The sequence below is a fragment of the Cetorhinus maximus genome, chromosome 4 (genome assembly GCF_964194155.1).
Source record: "Cetorhinus maximus chromosome 4, sCetMax3.hap1.1, whole genome shotgun sequence".
Lineage (NCBI taxonomy): Eukaryota > Metazoa > Chordata > Chondrichthyes > Lamniformes > Cetorhinidae > Cetorhinus > Cetorhinus maximus.
The window spans coordinates 94,288,194-94,315,393 of NC_135882.1; the positions used below are offsets into that span (position 1 = coordinate 94,288,194).

The following is a 27,200-nucleotide window of genomic DNA, read 5'->3' on the forward strand; positions in this document are numbered from 1 at the left end:
GACAACTGTCAATGACACCAGAACTGGCCAAGGGGGTGAGCCCTGGATGCTTGGTCAGAGTGCCTTGCAGCTCGAGGGGCTCAACTTGGATGTGCCCTGGAAGGTGTTCCTCAGCTGGCCAGGCTGCAATAGCGCTACAGGCACAGAGTGGACTAATCAATGCTCCTCTATCCTTTCCGGAGAAGATATCCCATAGCAATATTGAGAGATCATGGACCGACGGGAGACCCCCACACCACCTTATCCCAACTCACTATGAGCAGGAGGCCCTGGAGCTCAAGAAGTGGCATGCACCTCATCAACCGATCACAGTGAGGTTGGGGTGTCAGACGAAGGTAAGAGTGCAGTGCACTGAGGTGAGAATGTCGGTTATTGCAACCATTCCAGTGTACTCTTTATATTGATGTGAGCCTTGAACCTCGGGCCCCCATTGATAATCAAAAGTCGAGGGCACCATGATGCATATTTTCATTGTCTCACCAGGGTGCCTGGCATGCACAGTGACAGTGTGATGACTTTAACTACTGACATGTCCTTTTTCTCCCTTTTAGGACCACCAGCAGGCAATCACAATGAGGACCCTGAAAGGCCGTCCTTGACCCTGGAGGGCCACCATACTCAGCATGCACCTGCGTCACACCCGCTCTGTTAAGCAGGCACCAGCGCAGATACCACACCTCGGTGGGCATAAGATCACCGTCTAGTATCTTGGTGCACATTAGTGAGAGCACTTCACACTCGCCTGAGGTGCAGGTGGAGGCAGAGAGTGCCCAGGGCATCAGCAGTCAGAGGACTGCTGGAGACCAGGACAATGCTCAGTTGCTAGCTGATGATGGGCCTCTGGAGTCATCCATTAGGCAGCAGATGCTGGAAGTCCAGCGGAGTGTGTGGGAGGGTCTGGCAGAGATACATGAGGGAATGTGTGCCATGGTCTCCGATTGGGAGGTGTCCCTGCAGAGCATGACCACTGCATTGACCCTCATTGCCAACCGCAATGATTCCTCCATGGAGAGAGTGGCGACTCTCATGGAGAGGCTACTCCAGGGACAGAATCAGGGCCCCCTGGGAATGCGCTCAGACCTGCAAGCCCACACACAGGCAATGACCTCAGCTGGTCAGTGTCCGTGTGGGAGATGGATTGGGCACTCAGTATCCCAGCTAGGTGCCCATCCATCAATGGTGTGCAGGAAGGTCCAAAGCGTCCCCATGTTGGCGCCTGAGCTGCCAGTCATCTCTGTGGGCTCCTCTCAGGGCGAACCGGATGAAGGCAGCAGCTCCTCCGCCCCTCTGCCAGTGACCGTGGCATCTGATGAGGCTGCAATGACTGGGGAGATGCCAGCCATGGCCCAGGTGGGGCCAGCACAGGCTCCAAGGGCCAGAGGACAACCGCAAAGGTCATCAAGGCCAAAAAGACAGCAGAATTGGCAGGCTGTCTCCGATGCCGGTGCCAGTGAGTGGGGACCACCTAGACATAGCACCCGTAAAGGTAACTGTAAAACACCTTAAGCACAAGATGGGCTTATCACGGGTGATACTTTGTTCCCCTATTTTGTTTTAACTTTTTTAATGGTGTGATAAACAACACCGATTAATGTTTAGTTCAGCAATATGTCACGTGCAACATTAAATGAGATTTTATTTTGTGCTATTGGCCTCATTATGCTTAATTTGTTCTGTAGGTGCAGGGTAAGCCATTATGAAATGATGGACGTGTGTCTCCTAAAACCTTATTGCACAGGCACAGAGTGTATTTTGGTGGCCAAGGAACTGGCCCTCTCTGGGATCGAGTATGGAGCCTGAAGTCCTGGCATGTTGTGGTGGTTCTTATTTGGTAGGCTAGCTGAAGGAGTGTGAGATCAAAGTGTCCCAGGTGTCCCTGCCTCCCTGGACATTACCCAGGTCAGTGTCCATGCCCTCAGCATTCTTCTCGAGCTCATCCTCAGACTCACTACTGGACTCATTATCTGTTACCTAAGCAGCTACGTCAACATCCTCTTCCTCCAGTGCGCCCCCTGAATGGTCCAGGCATTGGTAGCGCATCTTGAGAAATGGTCCTTCTTCGCCCTTGTGGAGGTGTGGCTCCTGTTGTACCGCTGCTCAGCCTCTGTTCTTGGGTGGCGGAGAAGCGTCATGAGCCACCTTTGCAGGGGCTAGCCTTTGTCAGCCAGCAGCCATCCAGTCGGGCTGGAGCACTGAAAAGCCTCGCACCTGGGAGTGTCTGAGGATGTAAGCGTCGTGGGAGCTGCCTGGATACTTTGCACAGACTTGTAGAATCAGCATCCTGTGATCACACACTATCTGCACGTTCATGGAGTGGAAGCCCTTCCTGTTGACAAAGGCCGGCTGGCACCTTGATAGCTACATGTGTGCAGTCGATGGCACCCTAGACATGGGGTTACCCAGCAATCGCTGTGAAGCCTGTGGCCCGCTCTGTCTGGCTGGCCTTCATGCGGAAATGAATGAAAATCAATGCACGCCTGAACGTAGTTTCTGTCACCAGCTTGATGCAACTGTGGACAGCTGATTGAGAGACTCCACAAAGATCCCCCACTGAGCCCTGGAAAGACCTGGAGACATAGAAGTTGAAGGCCACTGTGACTTTCAGAGCCACTGGCATGGGGTGTCCGCCTACACAGTTGGAGCTGATCTCAGGCCCAATCCTCTGACAAATGGAGCTCACGGTCTCCCTTGAGAGACGGAGCCTCCTTCGGCATTGCCCCTCGGACATATTGAGGTAGCTGCATCGCCGCCTGTAAACCCTGGCAGCAGGATAGTGGTACCTTCTGTGGCCCCTTCCGCCTTGGACTGCCAGCTGGCCCAGCCCCTCTTGCGCCTGTGCCTCTCTTCCCACAGGTTGCTCCCCGGGAAGCTGCATAGGGACACCTGGACTCCTCTCCCTTCTGCCCCTCTGTTGTTCCTCAGAGGAGGTGCCTCCAGCAGACACCACAATCCCCATTACCAGGGTTATGGAAGGTTGTCTGATACCTGGAAGGGCCCACACAGTCAGAATCCTCCGGGGGCCTGGAAGACGACAATGAGACCTGAAATGAAGCCTAGAAATGATGAGAATGCAGCTCTGAACCGAGATGAAGCTGTCCAGTTCACATAAGCATCCAGCAGCACACGATCTCCAAAACTCCTCACTACTCACATTGGCAATGCTGTTGACCCTTCTCATCCCGCCCGTGGATGAGCTTTTGCAAATTGCGGCCCACCTGCCTGCCCGTTTTACCTGTGTGATGGCCGAAAAATCGCACCAGCTACGTAAATTCGGAGACGATTGGGTGCGTCAAGGGCCTTAACTGGCCTCTTAATTAAGGGCGGGCGCGCCTCCATCTCTCTCGCACGCCCACCGAGTGAAATATCGCGAGAGTGCGTGTTGACATTGGGAGGCTCAGCCAATGTCAACGCATGTTATTTCACGCTTGAGCAGGTTGGGCACGCACCCGCCTGCCGAACAAAAAATTTTGCCCTGGATCTATTATATCCCATTTTGCAAACCTGTTGCACTAAAAAGCCATTTAAATTAATTAGTGTGCAATGCCATGGGAGATTAGCCAGTTCTCTTAAATAAAATGTCACTTTTTTGATGTGCTCTTTGTTCCTTTAATCCTACCCTAAGGGTTGATTATTTTAGATGATATGCTTAACCTACCATTAGGAAATAAAATCACTTTCTCACAATATTATTTACATCAATCTGTCTGCAAATTTGGAAGGCTCTGCAAAACAGATTTTGACATTGGTTAACATGAATACTAATTTAAATACATAAAATGTATGCTCAAAGAACAACTTTCTAAATAATTGCATGGTCAATTTTTAATACATTTTTACAATGTGTTTCATCCAGACTGCAAAATATAATGTTCTGCTTTATCAGTGAAATGCAGAGAACTAAGCTTTTTATTTTTTATTCAGAATTGGATAAGATATTGCAGGACTTACTATTAATGCATAGTTTTAAACAGAGAAGAATTTCAGTGTGTATCTCTCAGAGATAAATCTCATATTTGAGAATCTGTGTTGAATAATTTGTCAAATATCTCTGGGTTTTATTGCTTCAGTTTACTTTAATGTGCTTCCAATGTTCAAGTCACTGAATCAGTTTGAAACTGAGTCAATAACTCACTCTGGTACTAGAACATTGATGACTGATGAATACGTTCCTACAAATGAATCAAAAAATTGACTATAGAGTTCTGTTCAACATTTAATAGGAATAAATCATAACAGCGATATGTTTCCTTTAAAGCTTAACGTGCCCATTACGAACAGGGCCATATTCAACATTAATAATAAAAGTGCCTTCTTCAAAAGTCTCCTTTAGATACAGAACTCATGAGTAGCAGGTGCAAGCAGCTTGTTGTTTTTATTGTATCGTGTAGATTTTCTATTTTACATGAGAGGTGCTGACCCTATTCATTGTGCTTATTGGCAGCAAATTGTCAAAATGACTAAAACAGTTTGACATTTCTAATGTCTCCAACCCCAAGCTAATGAGTACAGAAGTAAAATTGAGGATCATTAATACCATTGTTGTGCTCCAGAAGCAAAATGGTTGACTCGAATGATGGTTTTAATCTTTATTCTACAAATTACAAAATAGCCTTATTTAAACCCAGCAATGTTTTAAGAAGATTGTAATCACATTTTCCACGCAACAGCAATTATTAGCAATGCAAACACCTGCTAATATCCAGTATCTCTAAGAATAATAATACTAATGATAATAAATGATTTCCTGCCTCACCAGACAAGAATAAGGCCATTTCAACTTTAAATAGAAAACTTCCATAACACCCTGTACCCGGTCCCGCTGTAGTAGTGGATATAGGAGAACCTACACGTTTGTAATGGGCTTTACCCACCAGGACAGTATTGTCGGAGGAGCACCATGCAGCCTTACAAATGCTACAGTTGTGCTTTGTAATTTCCGACACCCTGCCATTACATGCACCTTTTTATGGCAAAGATAACATGGAGATGCCTTTGAATCAACCTTAGCCTCCAGACTGTCTTTCTTACTACTCTGAAGAGGGTCTGTTTCTTCCCCTTGAGCCATTCATCTCACTTTGATCTGATCTCTTTTCTCTCCAGTTTCTTCATGAGTTTATAAACAATGGCCTGTTACTAACATGTGAGGTAACTCATTGTCATCTGCCACTACTGTAGTTAATCTTATATTAGAAGCTTTATGGTTTTCCAGGTGGGACCTTATTTCTAAAGTGACACCATTTTAAAACTCTCCCATTGGCATCACTTCACTTCGGGTTTTCAAAGGCTAGTTCATCCTTCATAGATCTATACCACTTATCAAATATAATAATTTCCTTTTCTCTAGAAAATTCCATAAATATGTGACTCCCCTTCTTCCTTAAATTTTGAAATTTCTCTCTGTAGGCCTTTAGCACTAACTCATAGGCATTGAGAACAGTAGGCTTCACTGTATTATAGTCAGCAGATTGTACATACGAAAGAGTTGAGTATACTTCCAACACACTCTGCAATAAAATAGACCACCTTTCTTTTGGCCATTGCAGTTCTGTAGCAATTTGTTCAAATGGCATAAAATACATTTCAACTCCTTCCTCACTGAATTTAGAACACTAAGCAAATATTCCTTGCCAAAGTCAGTGGTATTACCATTGCTGAATCCTCCGCTATCAACATCCTGGGGGTTACCATTGACCAGAAACTGAACTGGACTAGCCATATAAATACTGTGGCTATAAGAGCAAGTCAGAGGCTGGGAATTCTGTGGCGAGTAACTCACCTCCTGACTCCCCAAAGCCTGTCCACCATCTACAAGGCTCAAATGCAGAATGTAATGGAATACTCTGCACCTGCCTAGGTGAATGCAGTTCCTTCAACAATCAAGAAGATCAACACCATCCAGGACAAAGCAACCTGACTGATTGGTACCACATCCACCTTTCCTTTCCTTGTTTTCTAATTTTTCTTATTCTCTCTCCATTAAAAGGTTTTCCTTTTATCTTGCTCTTTGGAAATCTAATTCAAGTTTTTGCATTGAACTTTCTTTCTTGTTTTTGTCTTTTTCCAATTTGAATTGTTTCATTTGTAACTCTTTTGAGTCAAAACAATAAACTAAATTAGCAAAAACAAGGGAGAAATCAAGCACAGCCCCTAAGTCAGGTCATTGTTTCATTTGTAATTGAATTCTAGTTAACTCAACTTGAGTGCTATTGGGATCACCTATTTCCTCCTCAAGGCTCAATTCTTCAATAACCTCTGTCCTTTTCACCCCTACTTTCAAGTCAACTCCAACTTTCTCTGCCACAGCCTTCAAATTAACCTTTGTTAGCTGTGCAAGGCATTCACAAACAGGTTGTCTCTTTCCAGAAATGCCTAAAGCATTGAATGTAGGCATGTTGGCTTATCAATGAATACAGCAAAAGTAAATGTGAAATGTGAAATCTTGTCTATTTAAACTCTGGAAAATTCCACTGTACCTATTTTTCAGCCTCTGGATTTGGATCCGCACGAGCCCTCCATTTGTTACCATTCCTGTAGGGACCAATAACTTTAAAAGAAAAGAGATGAATTTCCCAGCAGCCAATGGAAAGAATCACATTTCACCTTTTAAGTATTCTACTGTAACAAACAAACTAAAATCAACTTAGACTCAACATTACTTAATAAACAACTAATACACCAAATTACAAGAAAGGTACTTCCCCACAAACTAATGAGCACAACAAAAGACTTTACGTCATACTCCCAGCCGATATGTAATGGTGAACATTCAGCTCCAAGGTACTTAGGTACTTAGGCTCCCTTCTCCTTGCCACAGTGTCCTTTGAATGTTGTCCCACCCAGTTTTCTGAGTATCCCCAAACTGAATTCCATCAGCAAGGCTCACATAGACGATCACTTGTTCATTAAATCTCCACAAGTCCCATCTCATCAAATAGAGAACCAATTCCCAACAGCATTCTGGTTGGAGGCTAACACAAAAAATAAGTTTTTTTTTCAGCTTTTCACAGCAGCAGCTGTTTTTGTCTCCCTCTGTGTCTCTCAGTCTGTGTGCTTTTGTACAGAAAAACCAGCTGCCCTTTTGTGCCAAGGTGTGAAAACTTGTCACTTGATTTTCTAAAGGTTCTGATTACAGATCATATGGGCGTGTCTCTGGGCAGAATTAGTATGATCATACCATCCCCCATTCAGAAAATTTTGTTTTACCTTAAATTAAAAGAGAACAGTTTAAAACATAACTCTCATATAAAGTCCCACATTTGTAAGATGTAAGAATAATTCCTTAATAAATGATTAGGTAACACAGGGTACAAATAGATGCCTTTTGACATTAACTACAAAGCTCACACAAATTCTGACTGCCTGAGAACTACTAATATCAACCTGTGTGATGATGTCTCTGCCCACTAACCTGTCAATCACAGAGGATTCCAACAAATTAAAGGTCCTGGTCTTTTATTAAAGAACTTAGAAATAGTCATCATTCAAAGTCATAACCACCCAGTTGGGATGTATCCTTTGTGTAATAAGAGGCCTTAAAAGTTGACCTGTCGACCTGTTTGTGTCATGCTGTGTGAATTGAAATAGAGTGACACTTTAAGCAGCAAGATGCTGCAACACTTTCTGCAGGACAAGTTACTTCTAACAAGACTGTAGATGTTTGGAATTATAACTCACATCCTGTGGAATAATTAAATAATTAATATTTCAAACCTCCGCTGTGTAGGCCAAAACACACTTGCAGTGTGAATAAAATCTGCTTAACTAATTGAAGCTGATTGTTTTCTGTTGAAAATAATGTGTTGTAATCTAGGTATTTAACTCTTCATGTGATTAAAAAGCGAATGCTCCTTTGAAGGCCTTTTATTATGCTAAAGGCACTATATAAATACAATTGTCATTGTTGCTTGGCCTAGCATTACTGGAATGCAAGTAAAAGAAAATAATCAATAAATGCTGAAATTAATTTATCCCTGCTCCTTTCTCTCTAAACTTCTCAAATGTGTTCTCCATACCATTTTCTCCCATCACTCTTTGATTTCCTCCAATCTGTTTTCCATGCTCCTCAAAACTCCCAGATTATCCTTGCCAAAGTCACTAATGACATTATTTATAACTGAGCATAATTGTTATCCCTATTTGTCCATCTTGACCTTTCTAACATTTGAGTCCACAATTCCTCCTTTGTGGTCTACCTAAAATTAGAGTGGAACAATGAGGTGCACAGAGCCAGAGAGACAGATAGCACTAGAGTAGGAAATAGTAAGATAGTAGGTGGGGTCAGAGTAAGAGGGAATGTAATAAAGCCTAAATTAGACATACTGTCCATGTATGAACACGTGTGTGTGGTAAATAAGGTTGGTGAGCTGAAAAAGGTTGCAAGTGGGAATAGTGACATGGTGGTAATATCACTGTGTTAATAATCCAAAGACAGCCTAAAGCTCTGGGGATAAGGGTTCAAATCCCACCATGGCAGCTGCTGGAATTTAAATTCAATTAATAAAAGGGGGAAAAATCTGGAATGTAAGGCCAGTAATAGTGACTATGACAGCCATCATCAATTGTTACAAAACCCCATCTGGTTTTCTGTGGTTCTATAGACTTGTTTTCCCTAGCTGAGGGGTCAATTACCAGGGGGAATATATTTAAGGTGATTGGTAGAAGGGTTAGAGTGGAAATGAGGTAAAACCTTTTTATCCAGAGGGTGGTGGGTGTCTGGAATTCACTGCCTAAGTTGGTGATTGAGGCTGAAATGCTCAACTCAGTTAAAAGGTAGCTGGATCCGCATCTGAAGTGCTGTAACTAGAGGCTATGGACTAGATGCTGGAAAATTGGATTAAAATGAGTGGCTAGTGTCTTTTTTTCTGTTTTTGGCTGGCGCAGACATGATGGGCTGAATGGCCTTTTTCTGCACCATAACTTTTCTATGGCTCTTGTGACTCCTCTTGCCTCCACTCTAACCTGTCCCAGTAAGGCCAGCACATCTCCTGTAACAGTTGTATGTACAATCCCCACTTCACCCCGCCCAACCAGTCATATCTCATGTGCCTGCAGGCCCCATCCTTGCACCCCCTCCTTTTCCTTCTGCACATGCTGCCCTTTGTTGATATAGTCATAGCCAATGGGTCAGCTTTCACATGTATGCTGGCAATACCCAGCTCTCATTCTGCCACCTTTCTTGATTCCTCGACACCAGTGGGCTGTACAACTGTTCAGATGATGATATATCCCAGATAAGCAACAATTTCCTTAAACTCAACACCAATAAAATATGAGCCATCCAGGAAGAAATTGATTTTGGTCTGACAAAATTGATAATGCTGCTAGTGCCCTTAAATGAAACATTTCAATCTGTTGTCATTATCTATTATTAGTAACTTTGGTATTAGAGACTTCTTATTAGAAGAGTTACAGTCTACATTAATTTAGAAGAAGGCCTGTTAAGTACTTTGTCAATCACATCCTTGTTTTTATTAGCTATAGAGAATAGTAGCTAACTTATGGAGCCATCAGCAATTGACTGCACCATTTTTAAAATTCATTCATGGGATGTGGGCTTCGCTGGCTGGGCTAGCATTTATTGCCCATCCTTAATTGCCCTTGAGAAGCTGGTGGTGAGCTGCCATCTTAAACTGCTGCAGTCAATGTGGTGTAGGTACACCCACAGTGCTGTTAGGAAGGGAGTTGCCGGGTTTTGACCCGGCGACGGTGAAGGAGCAGCAGTTAGGATGGTAAGTGACTTGGAGGGGAACATCCAGGTGGTGGTGTTCCCATCTATCTGCTGTCCTTGTCCTTCTAGATGGTAGTGGTCGTGCGTTTGGAAAATGCTGTCTAAGGATCCTTGGTGAATTCCTGTAGTGCATCTTGTAGATGGTACACACTGCTGCTATTGCGTGTCGGTGGTGGAGGGAGTGAATGTTTGTGGATGTGGTGCCAATCATGTGAGCTGCCCACAATCTCACAATGCTCACAATCATGTGAGCATGTCAGGCTTTTTGAGTGTTGTGGGAGTTGCACTCTTCCAGGCAAGTGGGGAGTATTCCATCACACTCCGGACTTGTGCCTTGTAGATGGTGGAGGCTTTGGAGAGTAAGGAGATGAGTTACTTGCCATGGGATTCCTAGCCTCTGACCTTCTCTTGTAGCCACAGTATTTATATGGCTAGTCCTGTTCAGTTCCTGGTCAATGGTAACCCCCAGTATGTTGACAGTAGGGGATTCAGTGATGGTAATGCCATTGAATGTCAAGGGGCAATGGTTAGATGCTCTATTGTTGGAGATGGTCATTGCCAGACACTTGTGTGACATGAATATTAATTGCCACTTATCAGCCCAAGCCTGGATATTGTCCAGGCCTTTTTGCACTTTGACATGGACTGGTTCAGTATCTGAGGAGTCGCAAATCGTGTTGAACATTGTGCAATCATCAGCGAAAATCCCCATTTCTGACCTTATGATGGAAGGAAGGTCATTGATGAAGCAATTGAAGGTGATTGGGCTGAGGATACTACCCTGAAGAACTCCTGCAGTGAATGTCCAGGAGCTGAGATGACTGACCTCCAACAACCACAACCATTTTCCTTTGTGCTAGGCATGACTCCAACTATTGGGAGTTTTTTCCCTGATTCCCATTGACTCCAGTTTTGCTTGGGCTCCTTAATGACACACTCAGTCAAATGCAGCCCAGATGTCAAGGGCAGTCACTCTCACCTCACCTCGGGAGTGCAGCTCTTTTGTCTATGTTTATACCAAGGCTATAATGAGGTCAGGAGCTTATGGCCCTGGCGGAACCCAAACTGAGTGTGAGCAAGCAGATTATTGCGAAGCAAGTGCCACTTGATAGCACTGTTGATGATCCCTTCCAATATTTTACTGATGATGGGGAGTAGACTGATGGGGTGGTAATTGGCTGTGTTGGATTTGTCCTGCTTTTTGTATAAAGGACATACCTGGGCAATTTTCCACATAGCCAGGTAGATGCCTGTGTTGTAGCTGTACTGGAATAGTTTGGCTAGGGGTACGGCAAGTTCTGGAGCACAAGTCTTCAGTACTATTGCTAGAATATTGTCAGGGCCCATAGCCTTTGCAGTATCCAGTGCCCACAGCCATTTCTTATATCACGTGGATTGAATTGAATTGGCTGAAGACTGGCATCTGTGATGCTGGGGACCTCTGGAGGAGGCCGAGATGGATCATCCACTCGGCACTTCCGGCTGAAGATTGTAGCAAATGTTTCAGCCTTATCTTTTGCACTGATGTGCTGGGCTCCCCCATCATTGAGGATGAGGATATTTGTGGAGCCTCCTCCAGTGAGTTGTTTAAATGTCCACCCCATTCACGACTGGATGTGGCAGGACTGCAGAGCTTAGATTTGATCTGTTGGTTGTGGGATCGCTTAGCTCTGTCTATCACTTGCTGTTTGGAATGCAAGTAGCCCTATCTTATGGCTTCACCAGGTTGATACCTCATTTTTAGGTATGCCTGGTGCTGCCCCTGGCATGCGCCCCTGCACTTTTCATTGAACCAGTGTTGATCTCCTGGCTTGATGGTAATGGTAGAGTGGGGGATATGCCGGGCATGAGGCTACAAATTGTGCTCGAGTACAATTCTGCTGCTGCTGATGGCCCACAGTGCCCATAGTTGCCCAGCCTTAAGTTGCTGTTTGAAATCTATCCCATTTAACACAGTGGTAGTGCCACACAACACGATGGAGGGTATCCTCAATGTGAAGGCAGGACTTCGTCTCCGCAGGAGTGTGCGGTGGTCACTCCTACCAACGCTGTCATGGACAGATGCATCTGTGGCAGATAGGCTGGTGAGGATGAGGTCAAGTATGTTTTTCCCTCTTGTGGGTTCACTCACCACCTGCCGCAGACCTAGACTAGCAGCTATGTCCTTTAGGACTCGACCAGCTCTGTCAGTAGTGGTGCTACCGAGCCACTCTTGGTGATGGGCATTGAAGCCCCCCACCCAGAATATGTTATGCACCCTTGCCACCCTCAGTGCTTCCTCCTGGTGCTTAACATGGAGGAGCACTGACTCATCAGCTGAGGGAGGGCAGTACGTGATAATCAGCAGGAGGTTTCCTTGCTCATGTTTGACCTGATGCCATGAGACTTCATGGGTCTGGAGTCGATGTTGATGACTCCCTGGGCAACTCCCTCCTGACTGTATACCACTGTGCCACCACCTCTGCTGGGTCTGACCTGCCAGTGGGACTGGACTACCCAGGGATGGTGATGGTGATGTTCGCAACATTATCTGTGAGGTTTTGAATCAGTGAGGATGATTATGTCAGGCTGTTGCTTGACTAGCCTATGAGACAGCTCTCCCAATTTTGGCTCTAGCCCCCAGTTAGTAAGGAGAACTTTGCAGGGTCAACAGGGCTGAGTGTCACTTCCGGTACCTCAGTCGATCCGTCTGGTTTCGTCCCTTTGAGACTTTGCAGCAGCTTGATACAACTGAGTGGCTTGCTAGGCCATTTCAGAGGGCATTTAAGAGTCAACCACATTGCTGTGGGTCTGGAGACACATGTGGGCCAGACCAGGTAAGGATGGTAGATTTCTTTCCCTAAAGGGGCATTAGTGAACCAGATCAGTTTTTACAACAATGATAATGGCTTCATGGTCATCATTAGACTAATTCCAGAATATTATTGAATTCAAATTCCATCAACTGCCTTGGTGGGATTTGAACCTGGGCCTCTGGATTACTAGTTTAGCCACAATACCACTACGTCATCACCTCACCACACATTGGATAAAAGTCCTTATATTTTGTTTGGTATGGCTTGCATTTTCCAGTGTTGAATGCTTTTTTTACATTCTGTGAATTGCACATTTTATGTCCACTATAGTGAGTGAATTGGTATTTGAGAGCAGCTCATAAAGACCAGAATTTTCCCAGGCCCATAGAGCTGCCTTTGGAATTGGGGCTTTTGGAATTTTAGAAATAAAAGCATTGAGCTGGCCCCCACTGCATTCCTGCCTCCTTGCACTTTTCCTGGAGGCAAGAGAGTACTGGCAAAGGAAATGTGCCCGATACTGGGCAGATGATTAAACCAATTAGTGGGCATTTCATGAGCGGACTGTAATCTTGCCAGTGTCCCATGGGCCCCCAATCTGCAACTCGCTAGGTAAGGGGAGGTGGCTACACAGTGGGAGGTGGAGGCTGCATGACATACGTTTGAGATTTAACTGATAACAGCAGAAAATCGCATGGCTGCTGTCTCCCCATCTCAGAACCTTGCCATTGAGTGTGGAATTCCTGCAGATGGATCCCCATGAGGTTCATGTCATCTCAGCCACTCCTTTGATTTTGATGGCTGCTGCAATGCTTCCCTGCTGCACCTACTGCTTGGGCCTCAGCGGCACCTCGCCTGGCCACCCAGCTGGGGCTGTCAGCCTCCCTCGCAGTGGTCCTTTCTGAGCTTCCTCTCCCCAGAAAGTAAAAACAGCTCAGACCAGTACTCTTATTTCCCAGTTTTTACTGGTGTTCCATTTTTAAGTATACAAGACCAGGTCATATCAGCATTCTTATTTCCCAGTTTTTACTGTTTTTCTCTTCTGGGTTCTGGAACCTGCCCACCATCTTAATTGGATGGAGAACAGGGAGGTTGATTAGTCACCTCTGCAAAATTAGACTGGCAGGCATACTATTGAAACATGTAATCAGGATCCAGAAATTATCCTGACATCATCAGGTTCCTGACATCCACAGCAAAACTCAGCTCAATGTGTTGCTTCCAGAGATTTGATATTTAATTGGCTGGCATCTAAGATAGGCACAGCAACTGTATAAATGAATACATCTTTTGAACAAATAGAATGTCACTTCTGAATGATATGTATATCAGTGCCAGGTTTTATTTTGCTTGTACTTGTCATTTTGTATGGCTATCAGTGCAACTAAAACAGCTTTATGTGTTTCGTTTTAGACACACCAAGATGAAGACAGCTACCAATATATACATTTTCAATCTCGCAGCAGCCGATGCTCTGGCAACAAGCACAATGCCTTTCCAGAGTGCTGACTACTTAATGGGGTCTTGGCCCTTTGGAGACATGCTGTGTAAAATAGTGGTCTCCATTGATTATTACAACATGTTTACCAGCATCTTCACATTGACAATGATGAGTGTTGATCGATATATTGCTGTGTGCCATCCAGTGAAGGCATTGGATTTCCGTACTCCTTTAAACGCAAAAGTAATAAATGTTTGCATCTGGCTCCTTGCCTCAGTTATTGGCATACCTGTTATCATGCTGGGGGGCACTGGGACAAGGGATGGTGAGTATTGAAGCTATATCAAAACCAACTTCATTCATGTAGTTACAAAGTATTCGTAAAACCTGATTTTTATTCTGAATTAGTTCCATTTTTGCATGCGTTAATTTATTTTGCTAACTTTTGCTCACCCTTTGCTCCCACTGGTGAGTTTTAATGAAGTGTAAAACACTGAAAATCCAAAAAAAAGACTTTAGAGAAAATGATAAGTGAACAAAGCAGCCTGGCTGACATTCCCCTGTAATGTAAGGAAAGAACTTGAGAAGTTGGAAACTTTTCGATATAACTGTGCCTTTAAGAGTAATTGAGCAACTAGTTTTATAAATGTTGATATGTTTTATATATCTTAACAACAACAGCAATTAGCATTTACATAGAACCTTTAAGGTACTGAACCATCCCGAGACGCTTTATAGAAGTGTTATCAGACAAAATTTGACACCAAGCTATTTAAGAACATACAGTATTAGGACACATGGCCAAAATCTTTGTCAAATAGGTAGGTGCTAAGGAGACCCATAAAGGAGGAGAGAGGTAGAAAAGCAGAAAGGTTTATGGAAGAAATTTCAAAACCTAGAGCTTAGACAGCTGAAGGTGCAACCACCAATGGTAGAGCAATTAAAATGAGAGTTACACAAGAGGCCAGAGTTGGAAGAACTCAAGAGTTCATAAAATCATAGGGCAGGATTTTCCGCTCATTGGATAAGCCCAGGAGTAGCTGTGGAACAGTCCGCCGCCTGCAATTGGGCCCCGACTGTGATTTCACGCTGGTCGGCCAATTAACGGCCAGCCAATGTGAAAAGCGCGCTGACAGCCTCAGTGCTGCTAGGGTGGGGGGCGGGAGGAGAACGAACGCTGAAATGTGCGCATACGCAGGGGTGCACTCACTGAAAGCTCCCTGAAGGCACAGAGCTGCATCAGAGAGCAAAAGATCTTTAAAATGAAAAATACAGAATTCACAAATAATACTCAGTCACATGAAGAGGGGCACGTGAAAAATGAGTTCAAAAAAGTTTTTTTTTATTGACTGTTGGAAACCCCATCCCACCTTTGGATGAGGTTTCGCAAAAAATGCAAAGGCTACCTGGCCTATTCGCCCGCCCGCCAACCATAAGGTTGGGTGGGCAGTGAAAACTTTGACTTAATTAGCTGCTTAAGGGCCTTAACAGGCCTCTTAATTGTCGGTGGGCGCCGTGCCAACTCTTGAGCATGCCCGCCGATTGGAATGTAGTGTGAGTGCGCAATGACATTAGGACACTTGCCCAAAATCATTGCACACTATTTCATGCTCGGGCATGTCGGGTGTGCATCTGCACACCGAGCTGGAAGTTTTGGCCATTGAGTGTATAGCACAGAAAGAGATCTATCATGCCTCTACTGGCTCTTTGGTAGAGCTATCCAATTAATTCCACTCCCCTTCTGTTTCCCATTGCTCTGCAAATTATTTTCCTTCAAGTATTTATCCAATTATCTTTTAAGTGTTGCTAGTTAATCTTTTACCACCGCCCTTGTAAACAGGGCATTCTAGATCACAACTACTTTCTGTGTTTAAGAAGAGTTTCCTCATGTTGCCTCTGATTCTTTTACCAAATACCCTTTTTACAATTGAGGTTTATGAAATTATTTTGACAAAGAAGTATTCAATGATTGGCATGACACTAGGAAGTTCTGAGGAACAAAGAGACCTTGGCGTGTGTGTCCATAGATCTCTGAAGGCAGAGGGGCATGTTAGTGGGGCGGTGAAAAAGGCATATGGGACACTTGCCTTTATCAGTCGAGGCATAGATTACAAAAGTAGGGAGGTCATGTTGGAGTTGTATAGAACCTTGGTGAGGCCACAGCTGGAGTACTGTGTGCAGTTCTGGTCGCTACATTATAGGAAGGATGTGATTGCACTGGAGGGGGTGCAGAGGAGATTCACCAGGATGTTGCCTGGGATGAAACATTTAAGTTATGAAGAGAGGTTGGATAGACTTGGGTTGTTTTCGTTGGAGCAGAGAAGACTGATGGGCGACCTGATCGAAGTGTACAAGATTATGAGGGGCATGGACAGGGTGGATAGGGAGCAGCTGTTCCTCTTAGTTGAAGGGTCAGTCATGAGGGGACATAAGTTCAAGGTGAGGGGCAGGAGGTTTAGGGGGGATGTGAGGAAAAACTTTTTTACCCAGAGGTTGGTGACGGTCTGGAATCCGCTGTCTGGGAGGGTGATGGAGGCAGGTTGCTTCACATCCTTTAAAAAGCACCTGGATGAGCACTTGGCACGTTATAACATTCAAGGCTATGGGCCAACTGCTGGTAAATGGGATTAGGTAGGTAGGTCAGGTGTTTCTCACGTGTCGGTGCAAACTCGATGGGCCGAAGAGCTTCTTCTGCACTGTGTCATTCTGTGATTCTGTGATTTTACTTTGGGACCATTGTTTTAAATTTAGGGTAAATGAAAGGGGTCATGTGATCTGCTTTGAAGTCTGCCTGAAAGTAAGCCTGGGTGATTTGATTGTTAGAGATAAAAGGAAGGCTTAGATTGCTTTACTAGGAAGGTGCAAGGTATTTACACTTGGCTCTGAGTCTCCCAAAGTCCCAGAAAGGTGTTGTAGATACCAGGTTGTAAACAGTTGCACTGTAAATGATCCATGTACTTTTAGGATGAAAGGGAGTTAGGGTCAAGAATAACTAATTATCATTTCACCTGAATGCAAGGTTAATGTGTTTCACATTGCTATGGGGAAGACAGCAGAGGAAGCCACTTTTGAAATCAGGTTACATGCTCCCCTACATATCAATGGACAGACAGCAGAAGTTCTGTGTGGTCAGCAGAGAGAAAAGGCTCCTTGATTTTGTGAGCTACCACAGACACATGTGGGAGGGATAGGGTCTATTGTCAAATATACACATGCTGCAGCCTTCTATTGATTGTGGAAGATTTGTTCTGGCATGGCCAGGGAGAAGAAGAACCATTGGGACAGGCTTTACTGCTGGTGGTGGATTTAAGAAACTCTATGAAAACTGAGGAAATACCCTTGAGACAATCACTCAAAGTTACTACTTATGGGATATACAGATTCATTTGAAACTGGGAGCAACAGTGGACTGTTTGCTAAAATTAGTGTAATTCTATGGAGACTACAAAGTGTGTTAAGTATAAAAGGAGAATGCTCCTCTCTGCATTTAAAGTATAAGTTACCTGCAAAAAGAAAAGTGTTTAGCAAAAAGTGCTTTTAGTTGTTTGTTACAGTAAAAGTTTTAAAATGTGAAACCTTGATTTCATTTTTTTGTCAATGGCCTGGCTCTGTTTCAACAGTGGCTAGGGTTCAGGATGGAATTGGTGGCTAGGGAACAGAGTTTGTTGCGAGGGCAGAAATGGCTTCGGTCTTTCCAATATTTAATTGGAAGAAATTTCTATTCATCCAGTGCTGGATGCTGGACAAACATTGAGAATAAATTAGAGGCATTGGAAGGGTCGAGAGGTGATGGTGAGTAAAACTGTCTTCAGCGTACATGTGGGATCTATCATTGTTTTCAGATGTCATCAAGGGATAGCGTGTAGATGAGAAATAGAAACTTCCCTTGGAATACCTGCTCAGAAATAGATTGAATTAACATCTTAGACTTTCCATCAGAAGTTTCCACTTGGCATTGTCACGCTCATAATTAAGTTAAAAATAAAATGAAAACTAGCCTAATTGTGTGACAGCCTGTTATGAGTATAGCACTTGTTCACTTTAGATAAGATTAGCAGACATTAGTTCTACGCCTTCATTCTCAAGAAACCATGCCGCATTGATGGTTATTAGAATAAAATCCTTTTTTCTCCGATGGTGTTCAGCATTGTTTTTGTTTTGTCCATTAATATTTGGCTGTAATTAAACTGATTTTCCTAAGAAATTGCAGCATACAGAATCATGTTTAAGCTATAATGATCCCAAACTCAACTCACAGGAGGGAGTGTGAAATATGTCTGTACAATTGACTTAAACCAGGATGTTTAATCTATCTTTGGCTAATTTGGTTAACAGTATTGGAGTCTTAGTACTCAGATTAACCTATAGCACTGTAATTGTTATATTAGATATGCAGCATGAGTGTTGATACACGACACCCTCTGGGGAGTGTACTGGAGTGCTCCACCAGATCTGCCCAGCACCGGAACCTAATTTTCAGAATGCCAATAGTGTGCTCAACCAAACTCCGGGTTGCTGCATGGGCCTCATTTTACCTTCTCACCAGAAGTCCGAGGCCGCCATACGTGAGGCCACATCCTTTGTTAGTAGCCCTTGCCCCTGAGGAGCCACTTCTGCAGCCTGTATGGTCCCTGGATGATCTCAGGGTTCTGAGACCTGCTGAGGGCATATGAGTCATGGATGCTTCTGGGTTATCTTGCACACACCTGCATGATCTGTTTGTTAGGGCCGCAGACCAGCTGAAAATTGAGAGTGGAAGCCTTTGCGGTTCACATACTGGACTGCTTGTTGCCAGGGAGGCTTAAGAGCTATGTGGGTGCAGTCAATGGCACCCTGCACCTGTGGGAATCCAGAAATCTCAGCAAATCCCAGCGCTCTTGCCTCCTGGCTTGCATGATCTCTGCCGAAATTGGCAAAAAGGGCGTCTGTGACCTCCTAGAAACATTTGTGGGTGGAGGCTTCTGAGATCCTGCAAAGGTCCCCAGTAGAGTCTTGGAAGGAGCCACTGTGCACAGAGGTAACTTTAACTGCCAATGACAGGCATGACCCCTGAGCCCCTGTGGTGCCAAATCCTGCAGAATGTGCATGACCAGTTCCCTTGACAAGCACAGGCATCGGCGACACTGGTTCTCGCTCAACTGCAGGTAGCACATGCGCCAACTGTAGACCCTGGGTCTAGCGATGCACCTATGAACAACAGCTCTGTGAGGTTCATCCTCTGCATGCAGAGGAGGCTGTGCTGTCACTTGGTCTTCCGGGTTCTGCTCCTCCCTTTGGTGAGCCAGGTGCCCCCGTCGCATTCTTCTTCTTCTCTCCTGCCTATAAGCAATGAGGCAGATAGTGAGATCACCAGGCTCCATGTTCCTGATGGTCTCCTCACTGCAGTGCCAAAGAGAGTGACGCAAGAGTCAGTTATTATCTCCTAAAGACCACTCATGGTCAAGTCATCGGCTGCCTCTCAAGGCCCCTTAACACATGCTGGAGAGTCCAGGCCACTACATGGATGCCCAGTGTTTAGCGTACCTGATGGTTCACCATGCCCACGCCCAGCGCCATCGCACACCACATGACAGTGTGGCGGCAGCTTCGGCCACTCAACTGCATCCTGAGCTCTCATCTCAGACGCAGGCATTTTCCTAACCTGGACTCTAAGGCTTCACGGTTTGCTTGAACCATGAGATTGACTTTTCAATGTCAACTGAAACATAATGCAAGGGACGAGGAGCGCATTCCTCCATCAGTGTGCGATGGCCACCTTTCCCAACAGGATCCTCAGGCTTGCCTCAGGCAGGCTTCCTCACAAGATTCTCTGAACTCACCACTGAATATATCCATCGCGAGCGGGGGCGTAAAATCCCGGCCAGTGTTTTACACTCACCTGTACATTTTCTTTTGACTACTGAGCCGAGGGAGACATGCTCTTAAATTAGTTGCTGGTAGATGTAAACAGGAAAATTAGAACTGATTTAATTACTTGGAAAGGCAAACAGAAAAACAAAGACTATTTTTACTCCTTGTGAAAATTTGAAATTGTGTCACTCTTTTAGTGTGAAAAACAGTGAGATTATAAGCAGCTAGAATTGGACACCTGTGGCTTTACAGGCGCTGGCCTTTATGGATAAGAGTATTCTAGTGTTCCCATGGCAACAGGAGCTGAAATACAATATTTTGAGACTGACTTGTTGATGAACCATTCGTAGGTAGCACAATTTCAATATATGCAATTTATCAGCAAATGTCAATGATCAATTTGAAAAGAAATAAAGTGGGAAAAAGACACTAAAACCAGTTATTACATTGTCACTTTCATATTTTATAGCGTGTGATATAATGTTTCTTGAGGTAATTTTCTAAATGTGTCCACCTTACATCTGCTCACCAAAATACACTAAAGTTGATTTTCAGCTGAATAGCCTGCATGCTAATTCGTGTCCAAATTATTTCCATCAGGTTACAAGTTGTAACAAATGAATCTTGTCATGAAAAGCTGAAGGCCAAGCAGGAATTCTGTATTAATTATTTGCATATAGTTAATCACCAAGCCTGACTTTTGGGACCAGGCCTCTATGACATACCCATCAAACAAACTTTGATACATTTCTTTTAACTGAATGTTTTTAATATAATTCACTCTCAGTATGTAAAGAGACTGCTGAAATTTATTTATGGTCTCCTTACAAGATCTGTCCTATTTTCCTATTAATATTCCAGTTTATTAATTAGGACAAAGTTAGTTATACAGATATTGTGTTCATTACAGCTTGATTCCACTGAATTCTCAGAATAGTTATTTATATTTTATTCAAGATAATCTTAAACAAATACTGTGATGACATTTGACCCAAAAGCAGTGCAGTAAGGAAAATTTGTAATTTCTTAAAAGGTCTGTGGAATCTTTACATGTTTTTAAGGATGTTTGTTTGAAAAGGACTTTTGAGAGTTTGCATTTATTGTAAAGGAATCAATTGTAATTTTCTTAAATAATAAGAAATAAGAATGACAGTGTGATCTGATGACCCTTGACCTGGCCGGAAGCAAGATCAACAGGAAGAAAGTTAAAAAAGAAACTATGTGGCTGGCAGACACAAAGGAGTGCTGCAAGCAGAGGAACTGGAAGATGAAGGTGATCAGTGCATAGATGTAGATACAACAAGAAAGCAGACAGACAGAAAGAGGAACACAGACAACTCTTGTGAGGAGAAGATTCAAATCACTCTCAGGTCAAGGTCAGTTTTTCTGTTTGGCAGAATAGGGCACAGGAACTCTCAGAGGTATTTTGCAAACTGGCTAAAAAGGTCTGAAACCTGGAAAGCTGTGTGAGTAGTTTGGAGACACTAAAGAGCTGGGTGTTTTCCCAGAATTGGCCAACTCCTGAACCAGGTGTTATTGGTTGGTCAATTGAAATAGAACTCTGGAAAGCTACACACTTAGGACTGTTGTGACCTGAGAGAGAGAGAGAGAGAGAGAGGTTTTGTAGAAGTGTGCCTTGCTGATGATGATCGTTCCCATGAAACCTGAAAGTGAAAGCTGTTGTCGATAGGACTCTGACCTACCCTGAGTGAATACAGAACAGCATATTGTGAAACTGTGTAGCTACATAGTGCCACATTTGTGTGGGGAGTGATGGGAATGCTTTTGGTTGTGTAAGGTGTATCTTTGTTCAATTGACTATTTAATGTAAAATTTACCTTTTTTTATTCTAAGTATCAGTTGGCTGTTAATTCATGCGTAATTTGCATTTGGTCTGATTCGTGTTAAAGTAAATACTACAAAAAGTGAAATCTTGTTGGTAATTTCTTCATTAGGATGTCATTCAGTAAATTTGGTTATTTTGGTTTACGGCTCCTCCACAGGGATCATCATAACACAGTTAAAATGATACCGATCCCGGTTAACAAGGTTTAGCTGTGGTAGTTTTGACTGTAGATGTTATCATAACTGCTGACCGTTGTTTTTTTTATTCAACAGGTATCATCGAATGTGAATTGCAGTTCCCACATCCCTACTGGTACTGGGATACCATACTGAAAATCTGTGTTTTTGTCTTTGCCTTTGTTATACCAGTTCTCATCATCTCTGTATGCTACAGCTTGATGATTTTGCGTTTGAAGAGCGTGAGACTGCTGTCTGGTTCCAGAGAAAAAGACAGAAACTTACGTCGAATCACACGGATGGTCCTTATTGTTGTAGCAGTTTTCATCATCTGTTGGACTCCTATTCACATTTTTGTATTGGTCAAAGCTTTGGTAAATGTGCCTGAAACCGCGGCAGTATCTGCCTGCTACTATTTCTCAGTGGCTCTTGGATATACCAACAGCAGCCTTAACCCCATACTCTATGCTTTTCTAGATGAAAATTTTAAAAGGTGCTTCAAAGATTTTTGCTGTTCGTCAGGGTTGAAGCTGGAATTGCAGACCAGCAGCAGAGTAAGGAATAACACACACAATCCTACGTTGTATTGCAATAGTGTACGAGATGCAAACCGGCAAGTATGACTAGCAGTGGAAATGTCATCTTTCTCACCACAGGCGAGAGATGACTTTCAGGATCTAGGTCTGACTCAAATTACTTCAGCAGTTTAATTCTTATTTTTCTGACCAAGGAATTGAGGCCTGTTTAGCATTACAATAAATGCAATGATATTGCCTGTCCATGCTCATCAATAAGTGATCAAATGATCAGTATGCATGGGAAAATGAGTTTCACATTCATTTTATCTTCAGCACAAAATGGCAGATGTTTAGCATCTGAGCTGGATAATTGGCATTGATTGTAACAGTGCTGCACTTACATTCCCATCTCATTGGGAAATGGGGCATGTCAAATTAGTTTGGCAGGCATGGCAGAGACTGCTGCAATGGATACATTTGGAGTCCTTGCTTATATGGTTCCAATTTTCCAACAAGTGCTCTCATTGTCTATTAGGAACAAACAACTGAAGTTTTGTGATACAAAACGATTTCAAATCTTAAATGAGAACCTTAAATCGGATTAAAGGAAGCCGTCTACAGCCTATCATGTGCAAAAATATATGTCATATAATGTGTTGTTACCAATTTATTAACGTTGATATGTAAAATGCATTGAGCATTTCTGGTATATAAAGCAAACACACATTGAATATATTATGTCCAAAGGTAGTGAGTGAAATGTTGTCTTAGAAAAATAGCTTTATTTGCAAACCAAGAGCTAAATGCTTTTGCTTGTAAAAACGAAAATGCATTCTAAGTTTTAAGGTCAAAAGCCTTTGATCATCTGCCACAGTTTAGGTGTAATCATGCATTAATGAATATATGGCTCAAAGATGGTGTGAATGTAAATTACTGGGTTCTAGGACAGATTCAGGTAACAAAGTGGACTTTGGAAAAGGCAATCAAATCTGGATCAACTAAAGAGAAGCCCTTATTTTGTAAAACAACATGCAACAGAAAGGGTTAAACTTTGCAACAGAAAACTTACTAGATCCAATTTTACAAATGTGCAATCATGGCCATGAACTTCACTTATCAGCCAGAAAGGGGATCACAACTTTCTGTCTATTGTGTGAAGTATCTCACTCTGAAATATTGGTCTCCATTAGTTTTTAACTCAAGGTGTTTTCAGAGGTGACTAAATTAAAAAAAGAATAGAGCAATTTTAAGTATTTTCTCTTTGCTATTAATATATTGTAATGTGCTCATATGTTAAAATATTTCTCACCTAATTGAAGTAAACAAATCAACTTGTGGTAAATGATGCAACTGACCATGTTCTTGCTGTTTTTTGCAGTGCTCAGAATTGTGGATGTGCTTCGTTTAAAGCCATTAGATTTCTTTATCTCTGGTGTTGCAAGCTGTTATTTTGATGGAAGTAAATATTTGCAGGTACCTTTACAGCCATGTAAAAATTGTGTGTTTTCCTATTTGGAGTACATTTGTGAAATCATTATTAAATAAAAGGTAGCTGCTAAAAGCCAAATAGACTGTTTCTCATCTTCTCAGTGAATTTGGCAACACCTGCTCATACACGTGGAACAATGCCCTGATGCACCCAAACTCCTCTTATTCATTCTCAATGCTCTCAGTTCTATGGCCACCCAGAGCAGGACTAATAGTGTATGTCTGTAACTATTAGTTAAGGCAATTTTATTAATGTAATTGCCAGAATGCATTTTAAACTGGTATTGTGGCAATTTACATATAACATTAAATCTACAAAGAAATTAAAATTATCCAGTGTGTTCCAAAAATAAGGTGAATTAAGATGTGCTTTAGCACTGCTTCCAGCTATTCGAATGGTCTGGGTCTGGCATTTTGCCATCAGAATATGGATTACAGTAGAAATGAGTCCTGATGATAAAATTAAACTTACTGAAAGCTCTTGTAGTGAATCACAGAATCACAGACCTTTTACAGCACAGAAGGAGGCCATTTGGCCCATCGCGTCCACACCAGCTCTCTGATTGATCAATTCACTTAGAACCATTCTCCCACCTTCTCCCCACAACCTTGCACATTCTTCCTTTTCAGATAACAGTCTAATTCCCTTTTGAATACCTCAATTGAACCGGCCTCTACCACATTCTAAGGCGTGCATTTCAGACCCTAACCACTCGCTGCATGGTGAATTTTTCCTCATGTCACTTTTGTTTCTTTTGCCAATTACTTTAAATCTGTGCCCTCTCGTTCTTGATCCTTTCAGCCAAGCGATTGGTATGGTATTGTACAGACCAGAGAGGTCTCCAATTTGATCTTGTCTGATCCCTTGTCTGTGCAAAATTAGCTGTTTTCAGTTAGGGTTGGGCTGATGGAAGTCCCCTCAGGAGGTGGTGGGAGGGTTTGCTGGTGAGTCAGATAAAATCTCTGCTCCTAATGTGTACTTAATGACCTCTGCTAGAAGTAGACCTGTACAACCATCGGGTGAGAATAAGATCAAGGTCAGCTACAATCTCGCATTTGAATAGTTGGCCACATTAACTGTCTGGGTTGACAAATGAAGAATAGCCATTTGCATGATATCTCTGAGATTGTTGTTATCAGTGGAACTGTACCCCAGGATGATTAATTGCCTTCACAAAATGAATAATAAGAGGGAAACATTAGAGCAAGGTGGTAGAAATATCCTTGAGGCCAAACCCTCTCGTATTCTTCTTCCTGAAATTCATTCTTTAAAAATTTGTGGAATATATTTTATACATATATCTTGATAGAATGCAATGTTCACAGAGTTAAGGTTTGAGTGTTTTTTCTCAAGAATGTCATTAGCAGTCAGCATCCTTATGTAGGTGTAACTTATTAAAAATGATGCAATAGTTTGCAGCACTTGATGGTTAATTAAATCTCCAGCACAGTTTCAAGTGCCTTGCCAAGAGCTTTCACAAATGAATTCTTCTGCTTTTAATGGAAACATACTGGTGCAGTTGCTGCATCACTATTGACCACCTGCTTTTAACTAACCAGTTGACATTCTCAGTGGAACCGGACCAGGCTCTGACTTACATCATTCAAGACTTAAATGCTGCTTCCATATCTAGGGAGGTTTTGTAGCATCTCTCTCACACTCCTGGATAGGATATAAGAAAAGGCAGCTTACCTGAGAGGAATAATTTCCTCACATTCTGGGTTAAATTTTTGTTTGGCTGAGGAAGTGGGGGAAAGGCTGCAATTTCACATCCCCACAAAGCATGTTGGTTTGGGTGGTAACACACCCAGTTTTATACCAGACTGTCCAGTTTTTGGCCAGTCTGTCTACTCTCTGATATGGAAGCATTAATGTGCTGTATCTTGTGCCTTACATTTAACTGCAATGAAGCACTTGTGCTCATTCCTTTTCCCATCCGCAGCAGCCTCAAACCAAATGCTTTCTCCTGGCTTTTGCGCTCAGTTGGTCAAAGGTTGTGTGAGTGCTAAGGGCAGGCAACGGGTCTCCCTGGGATTGGATCATCACTTTTTGGTTGTGAGCAGTAGGATCTTTTGGCCAATGACATAACCACAATCTTCCAGCTTTAAGTCCTAAATGGTGGCCACACCACCCACCCTCCCCAACAATGGAAGTTAAAAAGGCTTTTTTTAAAAAGCCTTTTTCTCTTACAAAGCACATTTTCACATTTAGATAAAAGCAAAATACTGCAGATGCTGGAAATCTGAAACAAAAATAAAAATAGCTGGAAAAACTCAGCAGGTCTGACAGCATCTGCGGAGGGGAACATAGTTAACGTTTCGAGCCCGTATGACTCTTCATACGGACTCGAAATGTTAACTGTATTCCTCTCCCCAGATGCTGACAGACCTGAGTTTTTCCAGCTATTTTTATTTTTGTTTCATATTTTCAGACTTGTTTTTCTTCCCATATCAATAGCTTTCGAAGTAATGAACCAACTGGGTCACAGAGTTGGTTTTCATATTTCCCACCCACCACGCACCGCACCAACCCCCCTCCCCCGTGCCCCCCCCCCCCCACCCCTGCTTCCCTCCCTCTCCAGCCCACCCTATCTCCCACTTTCTTGTAATGTAGCTTTTTCCACATCCCATTGTGCCTTTCTGTCTCAAACCATGATGGATGGGAGACTTTTATGTCTTGGGCAACTGAGTTCAACTGAACTCTAACTGCACGCCTTCCTATGTTCTCAACAGTCGCAGCTTGCAATCAGTAATGAAGAGAGACTGATGTAAGAATAAACAGTGATGGTTTATTGTGACATAGGACTGAGCACCAGATCATACGTGCTCACTCAGAAACCTCCAGAGCCAGACTTACATTTCCCAGTTGTCCACACTGTACAGTGATTCATCAGTGCTGTCACATGATCAGTACACTTGCATTCTCTTAAAGAGACAGGGTACCTCACATTACCACATCCCTCCTCCTTTACTTAAAAGTGCACCTAGCAAGCTTAAAACACGTTCACTATTTACACAATAATTTACACTATTTACAAATCAAGTGTCTCAGGAGGCTTCCTTGGATGTGTTGAGCATCTCAGTTCAACAACCTCGGCTGGTTTTTCCAAGACCTCCTTTTCAGGGGACAGTTGTCCATTAGGCTCCTCAGTGGAAATTGGCAGGTTTGTCTCCCAGACCCCCTCAGGTCCCATAGGCCCCACCGGTGCTACCCAATCATGTAACCTGTTCTCTACCTGTGGCACAAACTCAAGCATAGATGAAGACTGCATTTCTTCTTGTGGGACTGGTCTTCTTTTGTGGAGATGATGTCTCCGTGTCACCTAATTATTCTGTCGTTTACCGATACATTATAGGAGAAG

General features: G+C 43.2%; 1 protein-coding gene across 1 annotated transcript in view; it reads left to right on the forward strand.

Moving 5' to 3' along the window:
• Positions 1–23,911, forward strand: part of oprk1 (opioid receptor, kappa 1) — a 35,697-nt gene extending 11,786 nt beyond the window's left edge. Inside the window, exons 3-4 of the mRNA XM_078540519.1 lie at positions 13,933–14,285; positions 21,929–23,911. Coding sequence (XP_078396645.1) covers positions 13,933–14,285; positions 21,929–22,455 — 880 coding nt within the window. The 3' untranslated portion in view covers positions 22,456–23,911. The remainder of the gene's footprint in view (positions 1–13,932; positions 14,286–21,928) is intronic.
• Positions 23,912–27,200: the final 3,289 nt, after the last annotated feature.